At 38.6% G+C, this 24,363-nt stretch overlaps 1 protein-coding gene across 1 annotated transcript in view; it reads left to right on the forward strand.

Annotated features, from left to right (window-relative positions):
• The first annotated feature begins 712 nt into the window (after positions 1 to 712).
• The window catches only part of PDK3 (pyruvate dehydrogenase kinase, isozyme 3), a 35,978-nt gene continuing 12,327 nt past the window's right edge, over positions 713 to 24,363 (forward strand). The window contains exons 1-4 of the mRNA XM_009998491.1: positions 713 to 849; positions 12,157 to 12,228; positions 19,192 to 19,376; positions 21,369 to 21,458. Coding sequence (XP_009996793.1) covers positions 740 to 849; positions 12,157 to 12,228; positions 19,192 to 19,376; positions 21,369 to 21,458 — 457 coding nt within the window. The 5' untranslated portion in view covers positions 713 to 739. The remainder of the gene's footprint in view (positions 850 to 12,156; positions 12,229 to 19,191; positions 19,377 to 21,368; positions 21,459 to 24,363) is intronic.

Consider the following 24,363-nt stretch of genomic DNA (forward strand, 5'->3'; position numbering starts at 1 on the left):
TTTTACTGGATCCTTTTAATTGGCTTTCTGACAGTTTAGGATTTTTATTTTTTATATTCAGATAAAAATCTGTTTAAAAAGTGGAAGTTCAAGGTAACCTCAGCTGCAGCTTTGCCAGGTGGCTAGTGAGCATCTTGTAGGCTAGTCTTGGGAGGGATGATGAGCTTTGCTGGTGTTTCCCAGTGCTGCTGAAATGTTTAAATAGTTAGTAGATTTGAAGAGATTGTGACACGAAATATCAACCAACTGTTGCCATTCTGTTCTTTTCCTGTTGTTGTTGTTTTTGTGTGGGATTGGATTTTTTTCACTCCTTATCTTCCATTATGTGTGTGTGGCATGCACTTTTAAAAAGCTCACTCGAGTAGACAAGTTGTATTGGTAAAAGCTAGTATTTTGGGGTCTTATTTCTAACTTAACACCAAGTCTTTGGTATTTGACTTATAGGATGAGAGTATTTTATAGGAGAGAGGATAATACTATATGAAATTAGGAAGAATGTAATAGAAAAAGGATTAAGATCTAGGTAAGTAAGAGTGTAATGTTTTTGGGAGTGAGAGGGAAGTGATGGTGGGTAATGAAATAAATTATTTTACAACTTTTTATTTTCAAAATGATTTTTTTTTAGTATTTTTTTAAAATCTGGCACTGGGAAGTCTAAAATTTGATCTGTTGCCATGGACATCTGTTTTTTCCCTTTCTTCTAACAGGTCGTGACAATGCATGTGAGAAGACTTCATATATGTTTCTGCGGAAGGAACTTCCTGTGCGACTAGCTAACACCATGAGAGAAGTCAATTTATTGCCTGATAACTTACTTAACAGGCCTTCAGTTGGGCTAGTACAGAGTTGGTAAGTTAAAAAAAAGTTGTGTTAGTGTAAAACTAACATGTTGCTTTATTTGTAGCTCTACTTGAATTGTCTTCAACTGAAGTCTGTTTTCTGCCTTGAATTGTTTATAATGTGACTTCATTGTAAAATGAAGTTTCATTTTTCTCTGTGTGATGTTAAGTAAATACTCTAATATGGATTTTGGAGATAAGAATTTGTAAGTTAGTCTCCTAAATTAGTAAAAGCATACTGTGGTCTCCCAGATAATTAGAATCAGTTAGTAACTTCCAAGAGAAAGCTTTTTAAATATTTCTTACTGTATTGCATCCATGGCTTCTTGAAATAGCTGTTCTTTCTTCTTATTCTTACTTTGTCAAAAATACTGGAAGAAATTTTATACCTTGTCCTTTTCACTGCTAATCTTTAAAAACATAACCTGGTATTCAATGGAAGTTACTGAACAGGACAAAAATCTGCTGTCATCCAGTAACATTCTCCTTTGTAGTGACTAGTGTATATCCAAAGTGATTGAAAGTCATGTCATTTTTTCCACAGTAATTAATATCTAGCCAACTTGCATGTTCAGTGAGGTTTAGAGACTACTGCCTTGTATGTATTAAGCTCTAAAAAATTCATAGGATATTCATTGTCTCTCTTCCTACAAATACTTGATCCAAAGAATTTATGTAAAAATATCTTTGCAATATGCAACAACTTTCACTTTGTGAATAATAGCTTATCTAACTGTAACAGCAAGTAATGCTATAGGCTTCTGTTAAGTGCAGTCATGGCCCTTGAGCCTAGAAATTCCACACTCGAACGTTAACTGCTGGATTTGGTCTTGTATTTATCCATCTTCAGACTTAGAAAATATAAATTAGGGTATATGATATTACATACTTTGGTTTAAGTATGTTTACCTATAGAAGGTAATACTACCTATCTTGATGACCACTTCAAACACAGTGATTAAGTGCTTCAAATTAATGTAAATGCTGTAGAGCTACACAGTAAAAATTACTTTGTGGTTAGGTGTCAGCTTGCAAGGTTTGAAGGTTTGTATCATATGGCAGATGTTACTGGAAGCTTTTATGCCAAATAGGAGAGTGGATAATCTGCAGACCTTTTAGGCGTTTCTAATCTGGATGATTTGTGAAGCTGTCTTTAGTGAAATGTGGACAGAAAGGTGAATGAAGAAACAGAAATAATTTTTACAGAATAATTCTTCTAGTCTAAATATATGTTCTGTGACACATACCTCTGCCCTGTTAATACAGTCGAGCAACATTTGGATCAGTTCCAGCAAAGGAACTGAATGGATGTGTAGAGTGGATACCCCCTTCAGAATTTTTACTTAGAGCTTTGAGGACTTGTGGGAGCACTTATGGCTACAATAGATACTACTGCTTTAAGAAAACATATCTGTCTCAAGAATATATAATGACTGTAAGATCCTTGTGCAAATCGTGTGTTTTATATGATAATGTGATTTGCACTATCACAGCTGTAGACTGGTAGTTTTCTGTTAACTGGGCCAAAATATCAGACTTGAACATGATGAATAAGTCCAAGTGGACATCCAACTCGGAGATGGAAGTGTGAAATCATAATATTTGTCATAGTGTTCTTCTAATTTTGATCCTCAGGTAACTAACTGTTTTTGTGGAACAGAATATCTACACTGAGATTATGCAAGAATATTTTTGTCATCTTGCATCAGAAGTAACGAGTAACTGTAGCATGTTGTTTTCCTGTTTATAGATGTGGAATTTAAAGAGCTTATATCTTATTTTTCTCTTTAGAGGTTTTTAATTTTTTTTTTGTTTGTTTTTTTTTAAATTTTTAGCTGTAGATTCTAAATTCTTGTGATATAATGGTGATGAACCTTGGGTAAAATCAACTCTGTCAATTAGCTTCTAAAAAGACTTAAAGCAGTTTTAGTAACTTCAGTGTGAATGACCTTGAGTATTAAGCAGCTGTGGTCACAGCAGGTTTTAAAACATATTTGTAATTTCCTAACACGAAGTTTAGACATATCTAGAGAGAGATGTCTGAATTTTATGCAGCAAAATAAATACAAATACAGCTGTTAAGCTTTTTGGTGAACTAGTAAAATGAAGAAACCTCTTGTTGATGCACTTGTTTGATACTTAAATAAAGATTTTTTTTTTCAGATCAGATTTCATGATCCTTTATTTTTACTATGTCATAGGTTGAGGAAGCTTGACAATTTATTAATATGCAAACAAAAAACCCTAATGTACATTTGCCACAAATGAGCAAAGCTATAATTTAGTGCATTATTCACCTTAATCTGTTTCTTCGCTAATTTTCAGTCATTTATATAGCCACAATCATATTGATGATTTATTTACACTACCACTTTTTACCAGAAGCTTGTGTTTTTGTGGTTCTGGTGACACTCCAAATTAGCTGGACCTTAAAAATTTGATTTCCCACTCAGTTCCTTAATGTTGGGATGCCAAAACATACAGACATCTCATCTTCAAAGTAGGTTTTATTGAACTTTTAGAGTAAGGTGGCTCTGTAAATAGATGGAACTTGTTTTTGGAGGAATAAGAAAATTAATTAACCCTGCCTACTGTACAGCACAGATCCTTTCCCATCAATCCTCTGCCCAATCAGGCAGTAACATTCTGGCCTTCATGAATGTCCTAGTTCCTTATAGATCGCTTGGGGAGCAACTTCGTCTTGTCACTTTTGCGAATATGTTCCCTGCTGCAGGCAAGTCCTGTTCCTTCTTGGTTCTCTAATCCATCTTCATGATCGTGCTGTAGGCACTTTACTTCCTGTACTGCACTCCTTGACTGCCCTGTGCTGCCTAACAAATCATACAACTAATAGCTTGATTACTCTTGGGAAATATGCTTTTTTTTTTTTCCTCCTTTTTTTTATGGATTCCTTAGCCTGATGTGTGCAGCAATGAGGATAGGCAAGGTAGCTGGGCTTCCTTTGTACTACATAGGTACTTTATTACTGAATAAAGCTGACATTGCTCACAGAGTGAACAAAAAAAAAAGACTTGGCATTTTAGCTTGTCCACGGGTAACTGTCCCTGTTCAAGTTTGTAACTTAGTTTATGTATGGAGTAGCAAGAGAAGGAATAAAGTGAAGCAAAATAGTAACATAGTTAATACAGTCTGGCTTGAAGTGCAATAATTCCAAATAATGGACAGATAAACAACCAGCCTGGTAGGGATCAGCAACTTATTCTCTGTTTTTCAAAGTTAATGGGCAGCTTCCTAGTTCCAAAGAGGTCGGCCTTTTTAGGCCAGCTTTGAGAGGATGCTCTCTAGCTAAAGTGCACTTCAGGTAGATTAGTGAACATGTGGCAGAATTGCATAATAAAGGATATAATCACTAATGTGATGTGCTGAGGAGTTACAATAAAACCTTAAAGTGAATGTGGTCAGAGCATGTAAAATATCTGAAGTGAGTGTGAGGCTTGCACAATATGTTACTCAGTCATATTTAAAATTCTCATTTTAATTAACCCTAACCAAATTTCCATACCTTTCTTTAATACTTTTCCCTGGAGAAAGCTATAAATCTCAATCTATCTCCTTGGAAAGACCCATTAGAGTAGTTTGGAGATTAATAATGATTAGTTTTCCACTATTTTACGGCTTTGGTGGTAGAGATATTCTAAAGGAAAAATTTAGTGAAATACACATAGAGAAAAAACAAAAGTATATTGAACTTCCAGTTAAAAAAAGAAATATACAAAACCTGGAGTTGATATTATGTGCATTTACAGTCATTTCATCATTTCATGTATGAAATGTGCCATTCTAGAATTATTATATTTGGCAGACTAACAAGAATTCAGTCTACTCAGCAGTAATTAACAAGAGACCAAAGTGAAGAGTGCTTGTTCTTTTGTTCAAACCAAAAGAAAACTCAAGGAAATAAACTAATTGTATGAAAGGGAGTGACCTTTTTTACACACAGTAGCTATTGCAGGAATGAATGCAGTGCTCACTGTTAGGCAGGTGGTGGTGAAGACAATGTTAATATAGAAATGTAGGACTGTTGTTAGAGGATGTAGGCAGGCCATAAGGAAAGCTAAGGCCTCCTTGGAATTAAACCTTGCAAGTGAGGTCAAAGACAACAGAAAGGGCTTCTTCAAATACATTGCAGATAGAACTAACACTCGAGGCAGTATAGGCCCACTGTTGAAAGAGGTGGGTGCCCTAGTGACAGAGGATATAAAGAAGACAGTGCTGCTGAATGCCTTCTTTGCCTCTGTCTTTATTGCCGGAGACTGCCCTCGGGAGCCCCAGACCCCTGAAGCCCCAGAGGAAGTCAGGATGAAGGAGGAGTTTGCTTTGGTAGATGAGGGTAGGGTTAGGGATCAGTTAAGCAATCTGGACATCCATAAATCGATGGGTCTGGATGGAATACACCTGTGGGTGCTGAAGGAACTGGCAGAGGTCATTACTAGGCCATTCTCCATCATCTTTGGTAAGTTGTGGGCAACAGGAGAGGTGCTTGAGGACTGGAGGATAGCAAATGTCACTCCAGTCTACAAGAAGGGCAAGAAGGAGGACCCGGGTAACTATAGACCAGTCAGCCACACCTCCATCCCTGGAAAGGTGATGGAACAGCTTGTTCTTGGCACTGTCTCTAGGCATATCAAGGATAAGGGGTTCATTAAGAGCAGTCAACATGGTTTTACCAAGGCTAAGTCATGTTTGACCAACCTTATAGCCTTCTATGAGGAATTAACTAGGTGGACAGATGATGGTAGGGCAGTAGATGTGGTTTATCTTGATTTCAGTAAAACATTTGACACTGTCTCCCACTGCATCCTTGTAGATAAGCTGAGGAAGTGTGGTCTTGATGGTCAGGTAGTGAGGTGGATCATCAACTGGTTGAAAGGAAGAATTCAGAGTTGTAGTCAATGGGGCAGAATCTAGTTGGAGGTCTGTGACTAGTGGAGTCCCTCAGGGGTTGGTACTGGGACTGGTACTATTCAATATTTTCGTCAACGACCTGGATGAGGGTACAGAATGTGCCCTCAGCAAGTTTGCTGATGACTCTAAACTGGGAGGAGTGTCTGACACACCAGAAGGCTGTGCTGCCATTACGTGAGACGTGGACAAGCTGGAGAGTTGGACAGGGAGAAACTTGATGAAATTCAACAAGGGCAGGTGGAGGGTCTTGCATCTGGGGAAGAACAACCCCATGCACCAGTACAGGCTGGGGGCTGACCTGCTGAAGAGCAGTGTAGGAGAAAGGGACCTGGGGGTCCTGGTAGACAGGAGGATGACCATGAGCCAGCAATGTGCCCTTGTGGCCAAGAAGGCAAATGGTATCCTGGGGTGCATTAGAAAGGGTGTGGTTAGTCGGTCAAGAGAGGTTCTCCTCCCCCTCTATTCTGCCTTGGTGAGGCCACATCTGGAGTATTGTGTCCAGTTCTGGGTCCCTCAGTTCAAGAAGGACAGGGAACTGCTTGAAAGAGTCCACTGCAGAGCCACAAAGATGATGAAGGGAGTGGAACAAATCACTGATGAGGAAAGGCTGAGGAAGCTGGATCTCTTTAGCTTGGAGGAGACTGAGGGGCAACCTCATCAGTGTTTACAAATATGTTAAGGGCGAGTGTCAGGAGGATGGAGCCAGGCTTTTTTCAGTGATGTCCAGTGATAGGACAAGGGGTAATGGGTGCAAACTGGAACACAGGAAGTTCTGCATAAACACCAGAAAAAACTTCTTTCCTGTGAGAGTGACAGAGCACTGGGACAGGCTGCCCAGAGAGGTTGTGGAGTCTCCTTCACTAGAGACATTCAAAACCCGCCTGGACACGTTCCTGTGTGATGTGCTCTAGGTGATCTTGCTCGGGCAGGGGGATTGGACTAGATGATCTTTCGAGGTCCCTTCCAGCCCCTAAGATTCTGTGTGATTCTGTTGTTAAGTATTTATCACAGTTAACCACAGTTATAAATTTCTGTGTAACCAAGTTTTTACTTAGTTGTAAAATTTTTATCTGTTTGGGGGGAGTGAATTTTGTGAAAAAACTGGAAATCACAACTGAATAAAAGAAAGGCATTTGTAGCTTTGAGGTTTTTTTTTTAGAGACTTGGGATAATGTGTAGGGTATTACAACATTACAGTTCGGGTGATGTGTACTGGTAGTAATTGGGTAGTGGGTTAGACTTGTAGACATAAGGTTACTTTTTTTCTGGCTTCATTTAGTCAAGGGATTGGCAGAAATAATAAGTGAGGGAAGAAATTTGAATAACTTAGATTTGAAGTTAACCTTTTCTCTGGGCTGGTCCCTCTCAACTTGCTGGATATAGTGCTTGTGCTAATGAACTGAACTTCTAAAGTAATCTTATTTAATTTAAAATCAGAAATAGGCATATAAATATTGTTGATAACTCTGAAGGAAAAGGATTGCCTGTTTCCAGAGTTTCTTCATCACCACAGAGATTAAAGAGAAATTTCTTAACACATTTATGACTTTCTTTAGTTTAAAGAATTTATTTTGTGTAGTTTTCCTTTGTTTCAGAAACTCTCAGTTCCTCATTGGTGCTGTGTTGAGTCTGCAGCATAATGACCTCAAAAGTTGTTCTGCTTCCTGGTTGCAGTGAAGACTGGTGATGATGTTTGGCAGCATTTTCTGTTTGAGACCTGCTTTAGTCTTTTTCTGACTCAGACAATAACTTTCTGCAGTAGATGAGAGAAACGCTTGGCTTGTCCCTGCCTGATGCTCTAGTAAAAGTGCTGATCTTTCAATACAGGAGTCATGATGTTTGTTTATTCCAGGTGCTGCAGTCTTAGGAACAGCATTTCAATAAACTGAGTATAAATCTCAATACAGCGTACCAGTAATGGTAGGCAACTTATCCACACAGCACACAAACCAAGTATCAGCTACCTCCAGTACCAGAAATACTAATTTCTGTTTTATTCTGAACATCAGCACAGGATTGCTGGTATCTGAGATTTCTTGTAGGAGGTTTGTAGTAAAAAGCGTCTGCTGTGTTGCTTCTCAAGTGTGATGGTTGTCCTGGATCTTCAGAAACAGGAGTTTCATAATATATGATGACAGATGGGGGTGAGCAGCTTCCTGTTAACTTTTCTGATTTACTTCGTGTTGAGAGAAGCTCTCATTTTTTTCACAACACAGATTTGTTGAAGCATCTTTCAGATGGGAAGCTGTCTAGACTCTTCAATCTGAGAAAAGAAGGCTTGACTGAGCAAGCGGGCAGATACCAGTACCTAATGGGAGAGAATGAAGATGAGGGAGTCAGACTTTCTTCAGTAATGCTCACTGACAGGCAAGAAGCAATGAATACAAATTAAATCACATTAAATTCCATCTGAACATAAGAAAAAACTTTTTTACAGTGAGAGTAATCAAACACCACAAGAAGGTTGCCCAGAGAGGCTGTGGAGTCTCCATCTCTGGAGATACTCGAAACTCAACAGGACACCGTCCTGGACAGCCTGCTCTAGCTGAACTTGCTTGATCAGGGAGGTTGAACTAGATAATTTCAAGAGATCTCTCCAACCTGAATGATTCTGTGATTCTGAATTTCCTTGAAAAGCTGGCTTGCAGCTTTTCCTTGAAAGGCTTCCTGGGTGTTTTGGTAGGCAGAAAAAGCTATTGTTGCCTTTATGAAAATGGACATAGAAGAATGGACCTGAGGTGTGGAGAAAAACAAAGAGAGGGCGAGGAAAAAAAAATAAAGACCTCCACAAAACAGGGAGGGTGGCAACAGAAAGTAGGAAAGGATTTCAGACCAGGAGGAAGATTTGAAAGGATGGGATGCAGGAGCATAAAGAGTAGAGCAGTGATTGCTGGCAAATTTGCTGACACTTGCAGCGTTTGGTCTTTTATGTAATACGGGAAATGTGATTGTGTGTAGGGTACTTATGACAGTTCACAGTCTGCCTCCTGGCACGCACTGTGCCTGTGCTGGAGACATCATAGTGTTTTGACCTGCTTACTGGTTCAGGTCATAATGGCTGCCTTCAGTTTCACATTTGATGCACATCTATAGCAGCTTCCAGTTTATTTTTTTCTGAGAAGAACCTGATCTTAAGTCTTCAAACCACTTTGCAAATATAATCAGCATGGATTAAATGAAGATTATTTGGCATTCTTTGGAAAACTGTACTACAAGTTTAGATTTGAAAATAAAAATGCTGATGTAGACGTATTAATTCAGTGACAAGAGATCAACTTGTATTTGAGGAATAGAATAGGATTCCTTCACAGAAATCATGCAGGTACTTTTTGCATAGATTGCTTTTTCTGTGTAGAATCAAATAAATATTTTGCCTGATTTCCTTTTACCACACAAATTGAAGACAGCAAGTATTTATTTAATTATAAATTGTTACAATATATAATATATAATGGTTATTATTGTTAAATTGCAACCCACTGCATGAGGGAACTGGTCGAATCTGACAATGCTGGTGGTCTTAGGTTATGTGGGTTTTTAAATTCCTAAATATATTTGCAAGAAAAGGATGCTCCAGGAATGGTATCCTTTTCTCTACTCACAGAAAGTGTCCAGAAGGCTAGTTTCCTCTTTGAAACAATTATGGATTAAATAACTTAGATATGTTCTCATTACCTGTCAAAGAAATACTGAAGGAGGTAGCAAAGACTGATGGTGGAGAGTCAGGTATTTACTGGAGGCAGACCAAAGCTGGACATAGGGATGAATCTTAATTATTGCTTCTACATGACATTGCCTGGTTTGGCAAGACAGCAAAAGCTCATCTTGCTGTCTTCATAGAGCCAAACTGATGATGCCCTGAGTTGCCTCAGTGCCTTGTCTGCCACTTTCTGATCTTTCATTTTGGAGTTTCTTTGCTGATTGTTTATTACTGTGTTTTGCTCAGTGTAATAATGGTACTTTTTTCCCATCCTGAACCCATTATTAAGTTGACTAACCTTGAATCATATGAAGCAGATGATGTTGAAGAACCCATACCTCTTTGAAATGAAGGATTAAGGGTGATCGTGATTTGTTATCAAATATCACAATATTTGTGATATATATATAATATATATATAATATATATATATCAATATTTGTGATATATATCACAATATTTGTGACAAATATCACGATATTTGTCTTGCATAAATTCAGAGAGTAAAGCAACTTTTTCCAGTGTGAATAAAATGGGGGTGCATATAAGGACACATTCTCAACTGAGACTGGTAGCAGTGGAATGTTTTTCTAACTGCTGGGTCTTGAAGGTCACATCTTAACTCTTGCCAGCTCAGACAGCACAGGGAGATCTATGACCCCTGCTTTGGAGGCTGAATTAGATGGACAGCAAAATTGGCCAGAGATATTCCGTTCCGTATATCTATGTAAGCTCAGAGGAAGGTCAGAGATCACAGGAGACAACTTCCTTCCTGCTTCTTCTTCCCTTCTCTTCTGTCCATGGCTGATGTCCGGGGAGGACTGCCATCCATCACTGTCAACCCCCAGGCTCGAGCTCTCCCTCGAGAGACCCGCATCACTCTGTGCTTTATCTGGCAGCTCTGGAATTTTTCAGGACTGTTTGCAGCTAAGGAGAGTGCTGTGGGAGTTGCTGGGTGTGGGGGGAGGCGAGAGGCTTTTGCACATACCTGAACATGTTTGTATATAATTGTATCTATATTTTCTTTTATCACTAGTGTTTAATTAAAGCTGTGTAGTTTAGTTTTCAATTCAGCTAAATCTCTCCCTTTATCTCTCTCTCCTTCCCTCCCTGGATGGGAGGGGATCGACAGCATTGTTGTCAAACCCGAGTCAAACGGTGACACAGTGTTAAAATAACATGGTTTATTTAAAATACAGTGTACTGGTATTGTGGTTTAAGCCTAGCCAGCAACTAACCAACACAGCTGCTCGCTCACTGCCCCCTAGTGGGATGGGGGAGATACTCAGAAGGGTGAAAGAAAACTTGTGGGTTGAGATGAAGACTGATTAATATGTAAAGCAAAAGCCATGCACACAGGCAAAACAAGAAATTCATTCACTACTTCCCACCGGCAGGCGGCTGTCCAGCCGTCTCCAGGAAAACAGGACTTTGTTACACATAATGATGACTTGGGAAGACAAATACCATCACTCTTGAGCACCACCCTCTTATTTCCCCAGCTTTATATGTTGAGCATGATGTCGTATGGTATGAAATATCCCTTCAGTCAGTTGGGGTCAGCTGTCCTGACTGTGTTTTCTCTCAATTTCTTGTGTACCCCCAGACTACTTGCTGGTGGGGTTGTGTGAGAAGCAGAAAAGACCTTGACTGTGTGTGAGCACTGCCCAGCAGTTACTGAGAGTGTGAAAGGTGTACTCCTCTGGAGTACTGTGGTAGCTGGTAGGACCAGTTTGGTGCAGTCTTGTTAGCATGGTTGGATTTCTCTCAGAGGAATGTGGGAGTAAACTAACATCTGTACAGAGGGGATGACCAGGAAAACAAGATCTAGGGATGAGTTAAGTTACGTGAAATTACAGACCTACCTGAAGAAAAGGAATGTTGATTTGATGCACCAGGGGATTTTGTCCCTCTATTCCACTCTGGTGAGACCCCCTCCCTGGAGTACTGTGTACAGCTCTGGGGTCCTCAGCACAGGAAAGACATGGAGTTTGTGGACCATGTTCAGAGGAGGGCCACAAAGATGGTCAGAGGGCTGGAACATCTCTCCTTTGAGGACAGACTGAGAGAGTTGGGGATTGTTAACCTGGAGAAAACTCTGAGGAGTCCATATTGTGGCCTTTCAGTTCTTAAAGGGAACCTAGGAGAAAGATGGGGACAGACTGTTTAGTAGGGTATGTTGTGATAGGACAAGGTGTAATCATTTTAAAGAGAGTAGATTCAGACTAGATAAAAGAGAATTTTTTTTTTTACCATGAGGGTGGTGAAACACTGGAACAGCTTGTCCAGGGATGTGGTACATGCCCCATCTCTGGAAACATTCAAGCTCAGGTTGGACAGGGCTCTGGGCAATCTGATCTTGTTGAAGATATCCCTGCTTATTGCAAGGGTGTTGGATTAGATGACCTTTAAAGGTCCCTTCTAACCCAAACTATTGTATAATTCTGTGATTCACACAGCAGTTTTCCTGAACGTGGATTGTAGGATCATAAATAATAATTTTGAACTCAATATAGTATATTGGAGTTTCTTTCTTTCCCTTTGTTACACGTAATTTTAGTCTTTGCAGAGATCTGTGTGCTATGCTTCTGTTGTTTCAGATGAGTTTGTAGTCTTTAGATTTTAAAAAATTCAAAAGTAATTTATATTTAAGTATTTGAACTAATTCTTTATAATTTTTGCTTATTTCAGGTATATGCAGAGTTTCCTTGAGCTTTTAGAATATGAAAATAAAAGTCCTGAGGATCCTCATGTTCTGGATGAGTGAGTAATTTATTTTCTTGTGAAAGTTCATTTAAATATAATCAGTCTCAAGCAAGTGTTTTTGTGCTATACGATAGCAGTGGTCTTATTTATAAGGTAGAATTTGTGCAGCAAAGGCTGAAATTGTAATCAGGAGCAGAATGCAGGAATTTAAGTACTTTTGAACAGTTTATTTTGCATTTATATAATCTGATAGTTTAAGAAATGACATTAAGTACTCTCTCTGAGGCTATATTGAAAAAACAATGTGCATGTCATCATATACTTGTGTATCTTATGACTAAAATGTTGGTTTAGTATATGTTCAGCTTAGTACTCTGTTGCATATAATGTATATTAATTAATTCAATGTGACATTCTTCATTTTTTGTCTAAAAGATTTGTTAATGCACTTAAATTATTGGTGTTCTCCTAGCTTGTTAAACAATATTACTTATATTTTGAGAAGAAAGGAATTTACTTATTAACAAAACCATACTAAAATTTTCATTAGAGTGTTTCCTTGAAATTCGAATAGCAGTCAGCTTTGGTTTTGGAGATTCCTTCTTGCAGGTTTTTTATTCTGTTGATTAGTTTCCTTTAGAGTAGCTTGTCTTATAAACTAGAATTTCTTTTTAAGCTCTGGAAACGTTGCCTGTTTGAGCAGTGCTTTACAGGATATGTTTCATAAAACCTCTTGTAGTCCAATAAATGCTGTTTCTGCAAGAAGTGGCATGCGCTGTGTAAAAACAGTGCTTTGTCTTTAGTTTTGGATACATTAATTGCTGTGTTATGATAGGTTAACTAAGCATTTTATTAGATAATGTATTTTAGATGTTATGCTCTTTTCATTGTGGGCTTGTTATTTGAGATCTTTAGAATTTATTGTTTAAGTATCAAGCAATACATGCAGGAGGCACTGAAGTGCACAAGTACCAAATTCCTTACATGTCAACTGCAGAAGAAGCTGTACGGATTACACACTGAGCAAGTGAATTGTAGTGCTAATGAGCAAAGGGAAAGAAACTGCTTTCTCAGTGTAAGGCCTAAGCTGGAATATGGTCTTCAGTTCTGGATACTACCTATTATGGAATAAAAAACTACATGGACAGTATTGTTGTGAAAGTGAAAAAAATTAGAGACTTACCTCTGAGTAATGTTGAAGGCATTTGTTTGGACTGGCAAAAGAGATTGAAGTGTGAGACACTGAAAGTCTGGGCATGCCAAACAAGAAGAGTCATTGTAATAAAGGATGATTGGTTGCTCTAAGTGGAGAATTAAAAAGTAGCTGATTTTTGTTAAAGTTGAGATTGTATAGAGGGCAAAAAGTATAAATTCTAGTATTTGTGAGAAAAAGACCATTTCAGAAGGCTGTTAGAGTATCCCATTTTAAAAGCTTTTAAGAGTAGATTTCAGCTTTCAGTGGTGTTCTAAGCTTGCTTATTCTGTAGTGGATAAACCACATGAACTTTTCAACTACCCCTAGCTGTTACATTTTGTGATTCTGTATTTACAGCCTCTTTGCTGATAGGACAAGGATTGCTGTTTGTGACTAGTTAAGCAGTAAGTGTTCCTAGTACTTGACTTAGAACATTTGACTGGAATTGAGTTACCAAAACTTAGATGTTTGTTGCCTTTTGAGAGATCATAAGCTGTCCTAGACATGTAAGTGAGCCTGGCAAATTAAGGTTCTATTAAGCCTATAATGTCCTGGATGTGCAGGTGGAGGCAAAGTGGTGTGTAGCTCCTGGCACCACCTTAGATGTTCTGTATTGAGGTAACTGCATTTCAGCTTTTTATGGAGTCCAAGGTAGATCACTATATATTTTTTTAAGGTTGATCAATAGTTGTCTTGGAGATCTGTTTTTAGAGTCTGTTCGTAATTACCAAATTAATAATCTGATTCTGCCATATGGATAACAGGCATTCTTGACATTGTTTCATGGCAGTTGGAAATATTGTTTGAGATGCTGTGTATTAGTATGATTTACCAAATATTTTATGATTAACCAAATCTTTATTCATTCAGCATAATGGTTTGTTAAAATCTTTGAAATCTTGCAATGATTGTACTATATGTAATTAAGTACATATAATAAGGGTGTTGGGAATTTTTTTGCTAACTACTGAGGTGAAGTCCAGCCAGGGACTTAGACAGTAAGAGTAATCTTTTATACTGAATTTGGCCTCTGGGAAGAGATGAAAGATGCATTATCTGTTTACCGATCAAATATATTCTTCTTGACAGTATTGGGTAGGCTGCCTAAGATTATGAGATAATCTATGCAAGTAATTTATTCCAAACTTTATGAAGTTACGCCATTTAACTGGATATTGAGACGTAATTAGCAATTATTTTAATATTTTTGGCAAACTGCATCTTTAAAAAATACTCTTAATTACATCCATATTTATCTTGTACAAACCCATAGATAAATCTAGCAAATTTCTCAACTCCGTGCCAGTATTCTATGTTGCTGCTGTCTAGCCCTACCCTACTTCTATGTCTCATGGTCAGAGAAGAAGTATTGGAAACTCTAGTAGTTAGTTACTTTTCAGTGGAAGAAAGCATGTATCTAAGTTTATTTGTGTTTACATAACACATTCCTTTTGTAATTACATGTATAATTTAATACAGAATTTTAACCACTATCTAGGACTTGATGGGTAGTGTCTTTAGGGATGTCTGAATAGCAATAGTACTTCATTCAGATGGTTTTGTTTAGGGAAGGTCATGTGGAAGTTCACTCTGTAAGGTATTCTCGGTCCTCTGAAATGGAGCCTTTCTTGTTCTAGCCGTATCTGCAGTGTTTGTCTGAGTACCTTGCTTATAGTAGCATAGGAAGAAGGGTTGGAGCATTCTGAAGGAATTGGTGGATGTAGTTGCCAAACCACTGTCCATGATATTTGAAAAGTCATGGCAGTCAGGTGAAGTCCCTGGTGATTGGAAGAAAGGACATGTTACTCCCATATTTAAAAGGGTAGAAAGGAGGATGCTGGGAGTTACCAACCTATCGGCCTAACCTCTGTGCATGGGAAGATCATGAAACACATCCTTCTAGAAGGAGGCACGTGGAGGACAAGTAGGTGATCCCGGACAGCCAGCACAGTTTTACCAGGGGCAAATCCTGTATCAAAATAAGTGTGGCCAGCAGATCAAGAGAGGTGATTCTGCCACTCTGCTCTGCCCTGGTGAGACCTCACCTAGAATATTGTGTCCAGCTCGGGTGATCCCAGCACAAGAAAGATGTGGACCTGCTGGAACATGTCCAGAGAAGGGCCATGAAAATGATCTGAGGCTGGAGCACCTCTCTTATGAGGACAGGCTGAGGGAGTTGGGGTTGTTCAGTCTGAGGAAGAGGAGGCTCTGGGGGAACCTCATAATGGCCTTCCAGTACCTGAAGGGGGCCTACAGGAAAGTTGGGGAGGGTCTTTTTACAGGGGCTTGCAGTGAGAGGACAAGGGATAATGGTTTTAAGCTGAAAGAAGAAAGATTTAGGTTAAAGATCAGGCATAAATTCTTCAGTGTAAGGATGGTGAGACACTGGAACAGGCTGCCCAGAGATGTTGTGGGGGCTCCATCCCTGGAGGTGTTCAAGGGCAGGTTGGATGGGGCTCTGAGCAGCCTGTCCTAGTGGAAGGTGTGCCTACCCATGCAGGGGAGCTGGGACTTGGTGATCTTTAAGGTCGCTTCCAACTCCAAACATTCTGTGGTTCTGTGATTCTTCAGCTTGTAATGTCCTTCCTTGTTAGTGCCCTGTGTGGTATCAGATGACTTACACATTTCATGATGGCCCCCATCTCTTCTTCCTTTAGCTTAATTAGTATGACAAAATGTGAGACTTTCCTGGATGGAAGAACTTCTACCCCAGTACCACCCCAGGAGCTTCTCTTTGGAGCTGAATGTGGTGTCCACCTCAAACATTCAGAAAAACATTGAGACTTACAGACCAGTTGATTCTTGAAATTGAAATCCTTTAAAGGATGGTTTGTTTGTTTTTTTGGTCTCAGCATTTCTGTGATGAAATGGCTTAGAGAGACTTTGGTTGCTTTATTACATTTGGTTGTTTAGTAGATGTTACAAAGACTTACTACATCACCAGATTCTCCTGCTGTCAATAGTACGGGTGTACACCAAAAGTCAGGTTACTTTGGCGTTTTTACTGATAAAAATACCTTTCCACAAGCTGCAGAGCAGTCAGGTGGAAGTCTTTCCACAGTTTTCTCAGGGTGTGATTGCAGCAGTATTAAGATAAGGTCTCCACGCTTGGTTGATGGTGTAAGCTGGCAGAAGTGTTGGGAATTTCCCATGGTGCCAACATGCATCTGGATAAACACACAGAGGCAGAATTTGATTTTTAAAAATTGAAGGGTTTGTAAAATGTGCTGTTTACATGTACTTTCAGAGAACACTTACTCCCACCCCCTGTACCTGTGAGTTTCTTTGTCGATTTTTCTCTTTGTGGCACTCTCATGCAAGATGTGTGTGGGAGTGTCCTGGAACTGACAGCAACTGAAGTAGTAAACTGACAGTATGTCTAGAATAACACGTGTAACTTAGTAAACAATAATTTTTCATCTGTCAAACAAACTGCCTTACTTAGTCATTGTGGTTTTGAAAATACAATACACTTAATTTTGAAAAAAGCAGTCATTGCTAAAAAAAATATTTTCAGAGCTATTCTGGAGTATAACACCCCCCCCCCCCCAAAAAAAAGAGCATTAAAAAAATCCCTTGATATGGTCTCCCACAGTTTGAGTACAATGAAAGTATTGTGTCCTTATGGTTGTGTGTGGGTAAGGAATGAGTGGAAAGATTAAGGAAATGTGTTTTGATTTCTGCCCTGCTGCTTTGAAACTTGCCTATATGCTTTACTGTTTGTCCTTTAAAAGCATCTGCCTGATGGATGCACTTGAAATTAACTCAGTTACTCAGTTTTGATGGAATGGAAGGTTTGTCTCATCGCTGCAGTAATGAAGAATTCCTTTATAGAGTGTGTTCATACACTAAGCTTCAGCAGTGATTTGCTGGTGTGTAGCAGATGAAACTCCCAGCCCTTTGGTTGCCCTTGGGCATGCTCTGTGCATTTAAGCACTTAGGTAGTGGGATGTCAGTGAACAGTTTGTCTAGTGGAGCAGGCAGGCATCATGTATATGTTGTGCAGAGCAGAGGTATTTAAAACAAATAGCAAAGCTGTCAGCAAATAGCAGTTAGTAGAGAGTGTTATGAGTTGTGTTTCAGATAAAAGTGTTGGTAGCTCTGTTTTTAGCTACTGTCTTGTTGCTCTGAAACAGAAGCAGCGTGAGAACAGCAGGCACTAGTCTTGTCTCAAAAACTGTCAGATCTCAGTGGTTACAGATCACATGGAATTCAGACTTAATAAACATAGAGTCTGCAAGCCTTTTAAGCGTTAAAATATTTTAAGCTGTCCAGTGAGCAAGATCAGTAAGCAGTCATTCTGTGCTGTGATAGTATTTAGAATGGATTTATGCAGTTAAAACTTCCCCTTTTCTATGCAACAAAATAGGGTTGAAAGACTATTCAGCTGTTCGTTAACGCAGAAGCAAAAACCAGTGGTTAGACTGATGATGATGATAACACTGTTAAAAATGAATCCTACATTCCTTTGGAGCTGGCAGCGTAGAGCGGAAGAAATAATTTTAAAAGTATAGCACTTGTTAATAGTGGTGCAGTGTACTATCAAATGATTGTCTTGGCTAAGTGGTTGTGAAAAGGAAGGAAATGTCTGCTTTAAATATGGGGACTAATTGGTAGTCTTTTTTACTTTTAGTCGTCTTACTGTTCTTTCCCTCGCTCATTGCAGGGGGATTGGACTAGATGACCTTTAAAGGTCCTTTCAAACCCAAACTGTTATATGATTCCTTCCTTAGCTATTGTATATTTTACTTTTGATACAAATAATAACTTTCTTTTCAGTGTTAATTATAAATCTATTAAGTTTATGTTTTTCTGTTGATTTTTTTTAAACAGGATTTGTAGAACTGCAAATACAGGCATAGCTTAATGAGTTTCCCAGCTGGGCTTTCTTTTAAAAGCTGCATTTCATTGTGTGTGCTTTTTTAAAACAAGTTCATGTAATCACTGTGATGTTAGTATTAATTTAATATTAAAGTATGTATCAGAGTGAAGTAGTACTGTTTTTCCATTGCTAGGCTTTAGAAAGCTATTAATAATTAATATTTCAAGTCTGTATGAGTTTGCATGTGTGGGGGAAAAAAAGGATGAGCATGCTGAAGATCATGGTTGTCTAGCTGCTTTAGCAGGAGGAAAAAACCCAACATCCTCCAAGCTGTTTCAACGTAAGTGCTTGTTAACAGGTGCTTTTTAAAAGCAATGGTAGTGGTACCCTAAAATTTCCCGAGCTACCTCAGAGCCTGTCAGAGCAGTGTTTATGTGCTCTGCCATCCAGCGGTGTAAAACGAAACTGAAGTCACGCTGCTAGTAATTAGCGATCCTGATACTCATACTTAAATCGATACCAAGTAAAGGAAATTCAGAAGTTACAGTGCACGGCTTGAGGTGTTGGGAAGAAAGTATGACGTGGAAAACTTCTCAGGAAATTGTGAAGGTCAGTCAGGTTGTTTTTCCTGACTTTCCAATCTCCCAGCCACTCTTGGTTGCAGGGAATCAAAGTTACTGTGGAGCATATGATTGCAGTACAAGAAAATCTTTGTTCTTCATTAAAGAAGAGGAGAGAGTTTAAATTAAAGGAGAGTTTTGGGGAAATACAGCTTAATTCGAGGCCCCATTTCAGGGATCTTGTGAGTGAGAGGTTAACTAAATATTTTTCTTTACATTGGTTTGTTTAGATGCTGCTGTATTTTTATCTTCTCCTGATAATTTTTTGTTGACTAGGAGGGATAGCGAATAAAATGGTTATGCCAGGGGGGGTTGGACACAGAAGTGAGAGATTAACTTCAATGATATTTCTAACAATCTGTTTCTAATTTTGTTTTCTCTAGCTTTTTAGACGTTTTAATTAAAGTCAGGAACAGACATAATGATGTGGTTCCAACCATGGCACAAGGGGTGATTGAATACAAGGAAAAATATGGCTTTGATCCATTTGTTAGCAGTAACATCCAGTATTTTCTTGATAGATTCTACACCAACCGCATCTCTTTCCGTATGCTTATTAACCAACACAGTAAGTAATTGCTTTTTTTCATCTTTGATAACTCATTAGTTATTGCTTGTAAATCTGAAGCCATGGCTTTGTTTTGTTTTGACTTTTTATTTTATTTTTCATGCTCATGACTAATTCTTAATATTCTGTCCTAATTATGGTAAAAGATATACTGGTAACTGGTTAATTTGGTCCTTCACAGTTATCAGAAATTAATCCAAAACTGTGTGCTTTCTTCTGGAACTGTCAGGCTTTGTCAGCGTGACTGTCACTTTTTAATCTTGTTGGCAGAGACAGCTTGCATAGTGATACATTATTTTTAGATAGTAGTAAAGTAGCTGTATCTTTCTGCTCACAAATCTCTCAATATAGCTTCTAGAGCTGACATTTATTTCGTAATGAAATGCAAACATCCCGTAACTTCTTAATAGGTTATGCATTATATATATTTTTTGTTCTTTTTTTTCAAAAGGTTATCTAGACTTTCTTGCCTTTTGAAGAGGTTGAATATTTTCCAATTAAGTTGTAAATTATATCCCTTGTCCTTCTACTTCCTATTCACTCTTTATGAATAAATGCTAGAATTAGTAATCCTTTGTCATTAGGTTCTGTTTCATTTGTTGTTACTAATAAGCCTACTTTTTAATATTTGTATTACAGAATGAAAGGAGTTACCTGCACAGCTCCTATTAACCTCTGCGTGCAACCATGCAGAAAGCAATCTGTGTGAAGTTAAAGAAAATCTTGTGATCTCTTTTAGTGTATCTTGTACCTTTTAGCCCTAGAGCTTCATTCTCTGCCCAGTATTCTGCTTTCATGAGCTCTTAGAAACTGGTAATACAGATGCTAGAGTACTGTAGTATAAGGTATTTTACTACAATTTGTGTGTCTTTCCAGTAAATGTCTCTGTGGTTAGCAAATACCTTGCTGTGTGTGTACAACTCAATTCCACATGGCAATGCACAAAATGAGATAAATGTGCAGCTTACTCTTTACTTGTACGTGGGCAGACAAATGACAGACATAAAACTAAGTTAAAAGGCTCTCATAGAAGAGTTCTAGCAATAAGTTAAAATATTGTCCTAATAGAATTATTGGGCTGAGTATTAGCAAAATTTGTGCTAGTTCCAAAATACTAAACCGTTTTCATTGAACTGCAGTGGCTAATTCTTTGGACACTTGTTGAAACTGAAAGCCACTTAGATGCTTGAAGTTTAATTAAACTTGTACAGTTCCTCGATACTTTGCAATGTTAGTGATCCATGTGTGATGGCAAATATTGATCTTGAAGCATTGATGAAAAAGATAATTTGAAAGCAGTTTTTATGTAGTTTGCATTTGTTTCATATGTTATTGACTGACTGTTTCTTACAGCGAGTGTTAGCTCACCATGACTGGAATACAAAAAGCTGTCAGATCTTGTCTTTTGCTCACCTCATACTGCATCTGTTTCATATCAAAGCTGACTAACTTGCTAAAATAGCAGAAAATCACTTCTGCAAAGAAGTGTAAAGCCTTTCTACCACTTATGAGAGATAAACTCTCTATGAAGGGTCTGGTGAGTGCCAGACCCTTGTGCAAAGGAGAGACTGAGGAGCATACTGCTGAGAGCTGGGGAGAAAGTTTAGTGAGTCAGACCTCTGTTCCAGCTGTGAAATTCCAAGTTAGATGACTATAAAAGGCTTTTAATGCTGTCTTAAAGTTCCTCAGTCCTTTTTGTTGTAACATTTTTGTTGTCATGAGTGCTGATGTTCTGACATAATAGTATGTATGAAGCATTTTACATTTTGGCTTTATCTAATTTTTGATAGTCCATTTGGAAATGTAAGTTTTCACCTTAACTCTGCAGCATAATTATTTCTGTATTAACTAGTAAACTATTAACAAAAAAAAAAGAGTATCTTTTTGCAAAAGGATGTGCTATCCAGTACATTCTGGCTGCCATCAGATTTAAACTTTCTGGGCTGCCTCAAGAACAATAGGCAATTTACTGTAATTTCTTTTTAATTTTAGCACTTCTTTTTGGAGGATCTATTAATCCTGCTCATCCCAAACATATTGGAAGTATTGATCCTAATTGCAATGTGGCAGAGGTGGTTAAAGGTAAGATTAAGTTAATATTTTGTTGATGTAAAAACACTTAGAATTTGCATAAATGTTATTGAGATACAAAAGACTAAAGAGTATTTAAATTCATTTAACAAAATAAAAAAAAATAAAAATAGAAGTTCTGCAGTTGCTCACAGTAAAGCCATAGGCTTAGTGAGACTTCTGATGTCTCCATGAGAATGGGGAAGCCTTTGGTATGTTAACAGAACTAAGAAAACAAATACATTTTTAATAACTTTAATCTGACTAGATTAAGTATCTAAGTGTTTTGATAAAATTTAGATGTTGTCTTCCAAAAATAGGTAGAAGCAGGTTCTTGCATAGTGTTAGTTATCTGGTACTGCCTTTAGTAAAATGTCCTCAGGTGTACAGATATTCCAGTGAAACTCCCCATTACTGTGTGTCTGATCATATCACAGCCTATTCTCTTAAACAGAAGACATGTATGTGTTGGTTTTACCTGAATGATCTGACATTCACATTAGAAATCCTGCTTACTTAATAAATCATGTTTGCTTAATGTAAATGTTCATATACTATCAGAATGTTAGTAAGTTGGCATGAGGAAATGCTGTCTGCTTCAAGAACTTGTTTACTGAAGATTCACACTCTGGGTGTATCTATTTACAGATACAGGTCTAGCTGTAGGAGTGAATTCCACCCTCTATCCTTCACTGCTGTTTGTGCAGCTGCAGGAGGGGAAGAATGTGTTTCTCCCCTTAATTTTCTCTCAGCCTTTAGTGAAGTAAGAGGGAAACCTTTCTCATATTAGACTTCGGCCTGCATGATAGCTTGCTTTTAATGTAGATACTTTTTACTTTTATGAAGGCTTTTCTTGGTTTCTATCTCTTTTTGGCTCTAAGGTGACCTTTTTTCACTAGCTTTCTTCTCCTTTGACCTCAGCGTTGTATATGTTAGTCGTGTTGTTTATTTAGATACTCCTTCTTATAGCGGTGTTTGAACCTGTTTTGATGCTTTGATCACCAAATTCATAGTTGCTGCCTTCAGCAGTGTGAGAAGGTGTTCCGTCCAGTTTTCAAGCCAGTACTTAAAATAGGTCTTCCACATTTGAAGAAATGATCACTGATAAAGTGGGGGCATCATTAACAGTATCCAGCATTGTCTTTCAAAGAAGTGACATGTCCTTCAAGACAAAGCCTGTCTAAAGTCAAAGTGAATGAGGCTATTTCCTTGTAGAATCAGTAGAGGAGTTAATATACATGCTGTGTACTCTGCTAGCTCTGAAATGTTCTGGTACACAGGCAGCATTCTGAGCAATTGGTCAAGAGCTAAGATGTTGATTTTGGCACTCTATGTAGCAGCTACAAGCTCTGTATGCCCTTCAAACATTGGAAAAATTATTTAAACAGTCATTACTCCAATGAGTAATGGGTCTGGGAGAAAGAAGATCCACCCACTGTAAGGTTCGAGACTGTCTAAAGAACCTGAAGATGTAAAAGTCTGTGACATGTGACAAGATCCATCTGCAGCTCCTGAAGGAACTGGCAGATGAGGTTACAAAGCCACTTTCTATCGTATTTGAAAAGCTGTGGCAGTCTGGTGAAGTTCCCACTGATTGGAAAAGGGGAAATATGGCCCCCTTTTAAAAAAGGGGAAAAAAACCCAACACCTGGCAATGTGCCCTTGCAGCCCACAAAGCCAACTGTGTTATGGGCTGTATCAAAAGAAGTGGCCCAGAGCAGGGTCATGAAAATGATCAGAGGGCTGGAGTACCTCTCCTGTGGAGACAGATGGAGAGAGTTAGGGTTGTTCAGCCTGGAGAAGAGAAGGCTCCAGGGAGACCTTATAGCAGCCTTCCAATACCTGAGGGAGCCTGGAAGAAATCTGGCTAGGGGCTTTTTACAAGATCATGTAGTGATAGGAGAAGGGGTAATGGCTTTAAAAGGGAAGAGGGAAGATTAAGGTTAGGCATTAGGAGGAAATTATTTCGTATGAGGGTGGTGAGACAGTGGCACGGGTTGCCCAGGGTATTTTTGGATGCCCCCTCCCTGGAAGTCTTCAAGGGAAGACTGGATGGAGCTTTAAGCAACCTGGTCTAGAGGGAGGTGTCCCTGCCTGTGCAGGGGGGTTGGAACTAGGTGATCTTTTAAGGTCCTTTCCAACCTAAACCATTCTCTGATTACCTAATTCAAGCAGCTCCACCTAGTGTTGTGTCTGTATCTGCCTGAGGTAGGTCTCTCCATCTCAGTGATGATCCTACAATAAGCATTTGAGCTGATGGAATATCCAGGCTTGTTCTTGGAGCTGGCATTTTAGATGTACTGACAGATCCTTTCCTCTCGTTGAGTTTACCTCGAGCACTTTGAACTTTCCAGTCTTTTTTACAGTCTTAGGACCATGCCAAAGAGTTGGCTTTTAGATGGAGGTAAAAATGTAAGTCCTTGAAGTATGCTAATATATTAACTTTCTCCATATAGATGATCTTATGGTCATACTGGCTACATTGCTATCTTTAGCTTTTGATGGCTGAGTCAAGACTGGGAGCTGTGCTTCTTATGGCCCTTTTTTCTAAGGCACAGGATTACTCCAAGGCCATCAGAAGTTCTGAGATGGTTTTAGAATATCATATAAGTGTAGGTATTCTTGCATAAGTTTTTCCTGAATAATGCACATCCCAGGTTGAGGTTTCCTGTACGGCTTGGATATTAAATGGGACTTTATCTTTTTTACTAGGACATGTTTTATTGTGTTAATGACAGGACCCTTTTAGAAAGTCTTTGGAGCTGAATTTCTTGACACAAAAGATTCCTACTGGATAGCTGAGTTTATGAGGCATTCCCAGGACTTTGTCAAGAACATTTTCAGTGTTGATTAGCTCCATTTTACTAGACATCAAGCAGCATTTGTGTCAGCCTTGTGTGAGATGTGCGGCCTTGCA

The sequence above is a fragment of the Chaetura pelagica genome, unplaced genomic scaffold, assembly GCF_000747805.2.
Source record: "Chaetura pelagica isolate M959 unplaced genomic scaffold, ChaPel_1.0 scaffold265, whole genome shotgun sequence".
Lineage (NCBI taxonomy): Eukaryota > Metazoa > Chordata > Aves > Apodiformes > Apodidae > Chaetura > Chaetura pelagica.